The sequence below is a fragment of the Saccostrea cucullata genome, unplaced genomic scaffold, assembly GCF_032062105.1.
Source record: "Saccostrea cucullata isolate Sc308-1 unplaced genomic scaffold, CSIRO_AGI_Scuc_v1 ctg8, whole genome shotgun sequence".
Classification (NCBI taxonomy): domain Eukaryota; kingdom Metazoa; phylum Mollusca; class Bivalvia; order Ostreida; family Ostreidae; genus Saccostrea; species Saccostrea cuccullata.
The window spans coordinates 712,130-722,500 of NW_026940997.1; the positions used below are offsets into that span (position 1 = coordinate 712,130).

The following is a 10,371-nucleotide window of genomic DNA, read 5'->3' on the forward strand; positions in this document are numbered from 1 at the left end:
CAGTGGATTTTGTTAGATGATGTTTGATTGGTCAGTATTGGAAGTGAAATTTGAGACACCAATCAGATTCGTTTTCACAACTTTCATTTTGCACATGCGCACAAATCGGATATGAACAAGAGAAGCAGCTGACGACGAAAACGTTTGCAGATTAACTCGATAATAACACCAAAGTGCATGAAATGTAGATCAGCATGACAAATACAGGTTAAGTAAAATATGTCAGACTCAGAAAATAGTGCCACTGAAAACATTAGGGAAAATGAAGAACCCCAACAGCTGCCGGATGTTGTTGGAGTTGTGCCCTCCTCCTTTGAAGTTTCTGTTCAGGAAGTAAACAATCAAGATGTGCAAGATGAATCGGAAAATAGAGATTGTAATACAGACAACGTCAAGTCAGAAGAATCAACACCATGTCAGCTAAAACGAAATGTGAAATTCCCGGCAGATTCCTTGGTAAAAGGATACTTGGATCCGCCAGATCCATGGAGAAATGGTAAATCATGGTTGACTAATAATCTGTGCTTCTTTCTGAGTTAGCTTTACTTGACAAAAGTCATTAACCTTTCTTATGTGTAAAATGGTTAGTGATGGATAATCCGAAAAAAATTAATCAATTATCGGTTATAATCGGCAGTGCATGATTTATAAATAATCAGTTATAGTCGAAACTTTTAACTAAATGAAATAAATATAGAAAAGGTAAACTTATTCTCATTTCTATCAGACTTTTACAAAAAAGAACATTTAATTGCATAAAATATTTTTTAAATGTTTAATATGTCTTACTGTGTGACCGTCGGGGCGAGCGCAGGTATATACTAGGCCAGAATTAAAAATATCTTCGTTTCCCCTAATCTGACCCTAAATTCTCAAGTTGGGTCGGTAGGTAGGTAAACAAATTTTTTTCTGACAGCAGCTTTGAAAAAACATTCTAAAATTTAATGGAAAATTACCTTTATAAGGCCATAATAAATAAATTGCTAGATTCTCATCCAAATTTTTTTAAAAACCGAGGTGGGCGGGCGGCTTCTAGTTTATATTTTTTATTTCTTCAATTTTGCAGAATTTGTATTGACCTGGTCAATCGGGTAATTTTATCTACAATACCCGAATAAAAGTCATAGTTAAGGTTCAATTATCTCTTACTTCACATCATCACAGGGTTTAAACTTAACTGAAATTTCCATGAGCCATGTGGGCTCCTCAAATTTCAAATTTATAGGAGCCCACAGCTAGATTTGTTAGCCCACGGTCTCTGTCATTAAAAAAAAACCCTTTGTAGACACTAAGGTACATACAAATAATATACATGTATAATGCATTTGTTTAAAATTGGAGTTCTTGCTTTGAAAAAAATCAAATGTCATATACTTATTAAATATTTAATCAAAGGAAATAAAATTGAATTCAATCAACACTTTTACTATCTTTCTTTTTTTTTTTACATGGTAACTTGATATACGTAGCCCCCTTCATGTATCTCTCACCTGGTACCTGCATGTATTTGCTTAATTGTTCAACTGATGAAGGGACAATAACACTTAAATAATATTTTCTAGGTTAAATATTTTAACTACAACGTATCTGAAATAAGTGAAAACACTTACTATTCATGTAATCAGACATGATTTTTTTCAGCTTTAAAGCGGAAATCCGCTATCCGGATTTATTATTTCCGCTCTTATTTTTCAAATCAGCTTTTATAGTAATTCGGATTTTTTCCATAACTAATTTGACTTTTACTTTCTTCGAAACAGTTCCTTTATTTTTTATGTGAACGGCTTATTCATTGGTTGAGTAATAGCCTCCTTGTTGACTTTCTCAAATCAGGAGTCTGTTTATGTAACGATCGAGATCTGGACATGTGGTGTTTCTCATTGTAATTTATTTCTCCAAAAAAGAACTATAAGTAGAGATTTTCAAGTTTATTTTTTGTATTCAAAATTTAAACATCTAAAATTCAGTTCTCAGGGGGTTTTTAATGTTAAAATAATCAAACTTTCGGCCCCCTGGACCCCCTGATCAGGGGCGCTGCCCCTTGAAACCCCGCTGGGGGAGGACCCCCAGATCCCCGTTCAGCTTTTTTTCCTTTTCTTTGGAATCATGTCTGTGTAATTATGTAGTTGGGAGTTATTAAAATTGTTTATCTCTCACGTATCAACCATGTAGAGGAATGGAGGAAATTCGGATTAGCAAAAAAAGACGATCGTTTTAGAGATTTCACAAATTATGTAGTACTTAAAATGGAAAAGATGAAGGATATTTACGAACAATAGGATGATGCTACTGTGATTTATTTCATTTGTCTGTAGTTTTAAATCAAAAACCTGCGGAAAATGTCTGTTTTTCAGTAAGGGTATATTGGAAATGTATTCGGCCCCCTGCAGAATTTTGATTCGTGGGCAAGCAAGTTATAAATTTTATGAGCCCACACCAAAATTTACTCGCAATTTGCGAGTGGGCGAGCGTTAAGTTTAAACCCTGCATCACCAATCTTTTTTAACCAATGATGACCCTTATTTAAATATATACGTATGTATTATAGCAATTACTATCTTTTCAGCTGTCAAAATCATGTCGACTTTCGCGGGATTTAAAAACGAAAGTAGAATGGTAGATGAATACTGATTCCGATCAGAATAAAGACAAAGAAAAACAGAAATAAAAAAAATCGAGGCGGGGGTATAAAATCGGGGCGGGCGGGGATGAGAATCTAGGAATATTTTTATTATGGCCTAAATAAGAAAACCACAAAAGAAAACTATTTGTGAACAAAATGCTAAGTATCACACATATGCCATTTATTTAAAAAGCAAAATTCATGATTAATTAATTCACAACTGTTATTCAGTTGAACTTGTGAAATATCTCACACAAGAGTACAATTATATAAATCGAATAAAAAAGACAAGATTTTCAAATACACAAAGGCCGGAGATCCAAGTATATTTTTTTCAAACCTTCCATCAGCCTCCGGTGCTTATAGACAATCAATGTACTTTTTTGAGGGCCATGGGATTTGCAGTGGTTCTTGAGCATTTTGTTTTGGAGTTAAGAAGTGGCTAATTTTAAGTCGCAATTTCGAATCCCAATGAAGAACATTGAAGACGGCCCTACAAAAGGGACCATAAAAACTTATGTCCAGTGTCGCAGGAGATGCTGGCTCAAAAAAAAAACACCCACTGCTTAATGGCAAAAAAGTGATGAGTACGTATGTCTAAAGAAATGTTCAAATGTCGTCCCAACAAATCTCAAAGGGTTTAAAAGCAAAGAAACAACCAATCTTCAAGGGCCTAATTATAGGAAAATACACTGGAGACGTCTCAGGAAGCTGAATCATGATTTCAAAACTATTTGGAAAGAGAATGTAAAAAAATATTTAATTGAACCAAGCCAAATCTATAAATATACAATGTCGTAGTCACGAAGTTCAACCTGTAAATAAAGCCATAAAGAAAGGACATCTGAATTATATTTATCATGATGAATATGCAGACTGTAATATTGACAACAACTACTATGGTTCCAAAATGGCATATAGTAAAAATAGGAACATAGATGAACTGGTTATTAGATCAAAACTCAAATTAAATAAAATGCAGTGAAATTGAATGATGTGTTCACTAGGTGGGCCCCTCATCTGCTCATAAGAAGGGCCTTACCATGTATTACCTAAATTAAATTCAACAGAAAGGTTGGTTTGTTTGTTCTTTAATGTTCCTTTGGAAAGATTCACACACATGTTGATGCCAAGACACCTGAGCTGTAGTGACGAAATGACGTCAAATGAAAAGTCCTATTGACTTCGGATGCAAACAGTAGTTTAGCAAACAATACTTTTTTTTGGCATGGAGATTGCATAAAAATGATAAAATCATTATTTGCAAAATTTTCAAGTGAGTTGATGCTACACTTTAGCCACTATGTTGCTATGCACCGTAAAGGATTATTGGGAGTTTGGAATTTTTTCACGTGGACTCATAAATTTTTTTGAACAATGTACAGATTTCATCCTGAATTTCCTCAGTTCATACATGTTAGTCTATTGTGCTCGCTATAATGTAAGAGGCATTTTGCGCCGCCTCACAGCGTTTGCCATTAATTTTTCTTTTTTATAAACTGGAAATTATTATTTTGTTACTTTAAACAAAATCAATATATTGAACAGAATTGGAATTTATTTTTTCTAAATTCATTTTCGCCAAGCCAGGTATAAATATACAGTTATGAAAAATGTTACTGTTTAGTAGGATTTTCACTCAGTTTCTATCTATTCTTATAATTGCTTTTTTTTTGTTTGAGTTAAAGATTTAGTACAAAAATATTTACTTGTCCTCTTAATATCAATAGACAATAAAGATGCACCCTCGATAAAGTGATTGTATGTTCAAAATTTAATTGCCCTTTTTTTACAAATAGAGCTTTTAATTACAGCTGGCAAGTGGACAACAAATGATCTCATTGCTGCATATAAAAGAGGTTGTGAAAGTCATGGAGTTAAACCCCTTAATAAAGTTCTACAACAGCTTCAGGTTTGTATGTGCATTTAAAAGGGAAAACAAATAAATGCCAGTAAATTTTTGAAAAATGGGGAATCATAAATTACGTAATAAAGATACTCTTAGTCTGTTTAAGCAGCATAAAGATGTACATTGACAAACATTTGACTGTTTCAGGGTATTGAGTTTACAGATGGAAGGTTTGAAATTCTGAGTTTACGAGGAGAGCGGCTAGATATGAAGCAGGTAGAGAGTCTGGAGTCCATCCTTAAACTGCTGCAGTTTCGGTGTTTGGATTTAGAAGCTACACATCTTGATGATGAGGTATGGGAGTACATCTTTAAGAAGTTTGTCATCACATTATGAAAGAACCAAGTTTTTTCAATAGAGACACAATAGAGAATAATAACACATGTAGTTCAAGTTTGTGACAAGATTTTAGTGATTGATCCTCAGATGCAGTCTTCTTAATTTGCAATAATTTTTTAAAACTTCAATGAAAATTTGAGTGGTAATGTTATTGTTGGATTTAGCAGAAATTATCAAAGCTAGTATTTAAGGCTTGTGATTTTTTTACAACCAAACACATGCAGGTATTGTTGCATATGACGAATGATGTTTAAAATTCCTACATTTATGCCTTTTTTCTGATTTTGCAGACTGCAGTGGCATTATTTGACATGGTGGAGTACTATGAAAGTGCATGTAAAGTCAATATTGCATTCAATAAGAACATTTCAGCAAGAGGTTGGCAGGCCTGTGCTCGCATGATTAGAAAGGTATGGGGAAATTGGTAATTCAGGGTTTCAAATTGTCATTTGCCAGTACATGTACCAATTAAAAGTGAAAATGGTTGCATGCTGGATCTTTGCCTCTACATAATGATACTGCTATGTCCCTTGCCATCAGATTTATTGAACAGACATTTATTCTTGGAAACATATCTCTGGCTTATAATTACTCTTCTTACTTTGGATAATTAACTGATAATTTTCTGATTTTAAAGCCATGTGGGCTTAACCAACTGAGTTTAGTCTGAAATTGTGAATTTTGTCATTTTCAAGGCTATGTACTCTAATTCATGAAAGATGGTGGATATTTTTGTCCTTAACTTTCACACAAGTAACAGTTGCAGTAAAAGAAGTTTTAAATGAGAAATGATTGTGTTTAGCTTGTGTGTACATTTTCTGAGACATGACCTTTCCAAATTTTACCCTTGAAGTTTGATCTTGTTAAAAAATAATCATTGCTAATATGAAGAAGAGAAGATAAGATGCCTTATTTAGAGAATTGATCTTCCTGAGCAGTGTTTTCCCGAAGAACAAGCTACTGGCTAAATCGACCGATTCAGTTGACAAAATGACACTTCAAAATAAAAATTTATTTGTTGTTAGGTCCACACAGATTTGTTCAAAACCTGTTACAACTGATCTCTAACCCTTTACTGTGAAATAAAGGGAAAATACTGCCTCAGGATCAAGTTTATGAAAAATGCCCCACAAAATTTTAAAATTGGGGCAATTTTAAAACAAATTATTTTCTTTATAATTTCTTCAGGAAGGAATTTAAAAAGAAATAAATGATAAAACGGTTAAAGATTCCAATGTTGTCTAACAAATTCAATGTCAGTAAAAAAGTTCAAAAAATTTCGTAATTATCTCATAGATATATTTTGTCTAGAAAAGTTGTTAAGGCCAAGATCTAGTAAATGAAGTATGTCTTCAAATTTTTGAAATATGATAAATGATTGCTTTTAATGATCATTTACGAATATAGTTTTGGTAGAATAAGGTATTTTGGGATATGATTTTCTTGGAAAACTCAATAAAATAACTTGCCTTAAATTGCCAGTTTTAATTAAAATAGAAGGAAGCCTGAAATAAATATGGGATATTTTTGCATCTTAGACCAAAAAAAAGTATCAATTTTGGCTTAGTCTCTTAGAAAACAGTTTTTCATATCTTCCTGACCTCTTCCTTAAAATGATGTTAAGAAGGCTGAGGGTCAACAAATTAAAAATCTATATGGTAGTTGGTACAGATCAATATAGTGCCACAACCACCCAGCTCTCTGAAATTAAATATACCAGTTGGTATCCTAGCTTCTTTTGATATGATTTCAAACTGAATTCTGTGAAAATGCTGTATGTTGTACATACCAGTAAATCCATTAAGTCAATTATGATGTCAAAATAGATCTAGCTCCAAGAAAAAAAATACAATGAAAGATTCATTTATTACATTTTGACCCTAATTTTTGATATTAAAGAGGGATATTCATTTTTAAAAAGAATGATGAAAAACAGCAAGGCTAAATTGACTCATTTGAGCATTTTGAACCATTGGCCTCTTGTCTTTCTAGCAGTTTTTTTTTACAGACTGGAGAAAATAAACCGAATAGTATACAGTAAAATGATTAAATCTTTAAAAAACAATTCCAGTTTGACAGCTTGTAATAATTTTTTTCTGTTGTAGACACCTTGTTTAACATTTCTTGATGCCAGGAATTGTGATTTGAATGAGAGAGTTGTTCCAATAATGGGCCGGTCCCTCAGGATGGGATGTTTTCTGACAACTCTTCATTTAGAGAACACCTCTATTTCGGGGCGTTCTATGGTTATTTTAGGTATGTATATACAAATTCAGGAGTCCATTCTCCATGCATACATATAGCATCAGACAGTTTTGATTGACTGTAAATGCAGTGCATTCCCGTTTAAGGGTAAAATAACTCAAACAAAAATTAGATTCAGCGATTGATTAATATTTTTGATTGCGTTTTAATTTCCTCATTTACTCTGGCAAAACATTTCATAGATATTTGGTTTATTTTTGAGAAAGTTAGTGTGTTTTATCCTTTACTTACGAAGGATATTTTCATTTTAACTAATTACTTTATATTTCAAATTTACTCTTTGACCATGTTGACATTAAAATCTCCAAAACATGAATTTGCTAATGGACTCTTGATGAAGAAAATGATAAAAGCAGGTTATTTAATTTGTGGTTGTTGGTTCTTGCAAAATAATCGGATAATTAATTAATCATTTATATTTGGAACTCTACAGTAGATAAAATAGTTGTAGAATTTGTACATGTACAAGTATTTCTGAAATAACAATAACAAATAAATGCTTTTCCATTATGTTTGAAATTAGTAATTTATCATTACAGTGGCAGCACTAAAGATGAACGAGATTCTGACCGAGCTGTTCCTGGCAGATAACAAACTGATGCCAACTGACGGCATACAACTAGGAAACCTCCTCAAATACAATCATAAACTCCAACTCCTGGATGTCCGAAACAACAGTCTACAGGTGAATTTAGGGATTACGTTACTAAAAAGTTCATTGCTGAACTTGACTGAAACATATGAATTTTGTTCTGTCAAAGATCTTATTGTACTTGCAATGATGCTACATGTAATTGAAAGGTGACTAACAGTTTACCAGCAACACATCAGCTGTATCTTGCTGAAAGATATTATTTGCTGAAAAATTGTTTTATTTCACAGGACATAGGTGTTGGTCACATTTGTGATGGACTGTATGAACAGACCTTAGATACTGGACTACTGACCCTGGTCCTGTGGAGTAACCAGCTGACCTATCAGAGCATGTCAGCAATGGCTAAAGCATTAGTGAGTAGTGGTTTATATCAGTCTATCAAACATAAATCATTAGTATTAACCTTTATTTCAAAATATATTTCTTATGAACTATTGGTATGAACAGCAAAAATTATTTCAATTCATAAAAACATAAATGGCTTGGCATACAATTAAAAAAAAATCATTGTTTCTCTTTTATCACAATGAAGAAATGTGTGATTTATTTGACAGGACATAGGTGTTGGTCGTCGTAAACTTTTCACATTTTCATCTTCTTCTCAAGAACCACTGGGCCAATTTCAACCAAACTTGATGTGATGGACTGTATGAACAGAAAAATTAATTACCTTAGATACTGGACTACATGTGGAATCACCCTGGTCCTGTCAAGTAACCAGCCTGACCATAGGAATATCAGAGCATGTCAGCAATGGCTAAAGCATTAGTGAGTAGTGGTTTATATCAGTCTATCAAACATAAATCATTAGAATTAACCTTTATTTCAATATATATATTTCTCAAGAACCACTATGAACATGTGGAATATTGGTAGTGAACAGTTTGTATGAAAGTTTTACATAGGAATATATAGGAAAAATCTTTAAAAATCTTCTTCTCAAGTACCACTATGAAACTTTGGGATCATCCTCAGGTAGTGTATTCAAATTTGTTCAAATCATAAAAAGGGGCCATACAAAAAAAAATGGAAAAATCTCAAGAACCACTGGCATACAATTGGAAAAAAAAATCATCGGGGGTGTCAGAATTCAAAGTTTTACATAGGAACATATAGGAAACCTTTTAAAATCTTCTTTTCAAGTACTTCAAAGCCAGGCTTCGTTATAATGTGACAAGTTTGATTTACAATGAAGTTTATCATCTGATCTCAGTTATTATTTTAGCAGTGCATTAACCTGAAGTTTCTATGTGAATTGCAGGGTAGTACACAAAATTTAGAGACCTTGAACCTTGGACACAACAACATAACAAACGAGGGAATTCATCTGCTGAAGGAGGGTCTACTGGTCAGTAAATCTCTACTGAGACTCGGCCTTCAGGGGACAAAGATCTCCTGTGAGGGTAGGAAAGACTTCTCTCAAGTTTTAGAGATAGCAGTGCACAGCTCACATAAAAGCACAAAAAATTGAAATAAAAAAAATTATTGGCAAAGGAAAAGGTGTTATACCACAGGTGCATGTTGACAAATTTGAGGTTTTATCCTTAAAATCTGATAGCAAGTCCTCTATGGATATTTTGCATGTGATTTGTAATTATTTTGAACTTTAACTTTTTTTTTTATCGTACAGGTGCTGTAGCTTTGGCGGAGGTTGTTGCAGATAGTCCCCGCCTACTTCGCTTAGATTTGAGGGAAAATGATATCAAGACAGCAGGACTGATGGCATTATCCTTATCTCTCAAGGTCAACCAAACTGTGACACGGGTAGACCTGGACAGAGAAACAAAGAAGGAAGCGGTAGGTTGTCAGCCAAACTACATGTATTTATACTGAATAAAACCTTTGATGAGAAATGTTATTTTAGATGTATTTTAGACATCATTTGAATTTTATTTACACTGTTGTATATTCCAATCAGGTGGTAAGTGTTTGTGTTTTGGTTCTTAATGTTTTGAATGCTTGCCTGGTTAAATTTTTCTTAATGTTTTGGCTGTCGTTTTAAAATCAACAGAAAAAGAAAAAGGTATGGCACAGAGAGCATGGAAGCAGCTATGGCAATGTCTTTTTATTACTTGTTTATAATAAATGTACCTCTTAAGAATTTTTTTTGTTACTGTGGTTTCACCTCAGATCTGTTTTTTTTGGTCTTGATACCAATCAATGACTACACATAGAGGACTGGAGAATTTTGGGGAGGGATATATTCATTTTTAGCTTCATGGAATTTTGTTATCTAATCTGTATTCATGGTAATTCTACATAAGAGCAATACAGATTTAATCCTGTGAATGTATACTTAAAAGAGGGATATAATTACAAATAATTTAATTCTTTCTAGTCTCTCATTGGTTGATTTCTAAAAAGGAACGCAAATTATAATGTATAATCTGGTTTGGTATGGGGACACTCCCCCTTGACAACCAGCTGAATTATCCATCAATCCCCTCATTTGTCGGATTCATGGATTTAATAACCTTTAACTTCAAACACGATCTTACCTCATGTAAACAAGCATCATGCTGCTAGATCTATGTATCAGTTTTTACCTCCCCTTGCTTCCCATCACTTCCGTTACTACGG

At 33.2% G+C, this 10,371-nt stretch overlaps 1 protein-coding gene across 1 annotated transcript in view; it reads left to right on the plus strand.

The window, feature by feature from the left end:
* The first annotated feature begins 75 nt into the window (after positions 1–75).
* The window catches only part of LOC134256813 (protein phosphatase 1 regulatory subunit 37-like), a 25,230-nt gene continuing 14,934 nt past the window's right edge, over positions 76–10,371 (plus strand). The window contains exons 1-9 of the mRNA XM_062739472.1: positions 76–496; positions 4,438–4,535; positions 4,680–4,826; positions 5,162–5,281; positions 6,977–7,127; positions 7,676–7,821; positions 8,019–8,144; positions 9,053–9,194; positions 9,422–9,588. Of these exons, the coding sequence (XP_062595456.1) occupies positions 220–496; positions 4,438–4,535; positions 4,680–4,826; positions 5,162–5,281; positions 6,977–7,127; positions 7,676–7,821; positions 8,019–8,144; positions 9,053–9,194; positions 9,422–9,588 (1,374 nt within the window). The 5' untranslated portion in view covers positions 76–219. The remainder of the gene's footprint in view (positions 497–4,437; positions 4,536–4,679; positions 4,827–5,161; positions 5,282–6,976; positions 7,128–7,675; positions 7,822–8,018; positions 8,145–9,052; positions 9,195–9,421; positions 9,589–10,371) is intronic.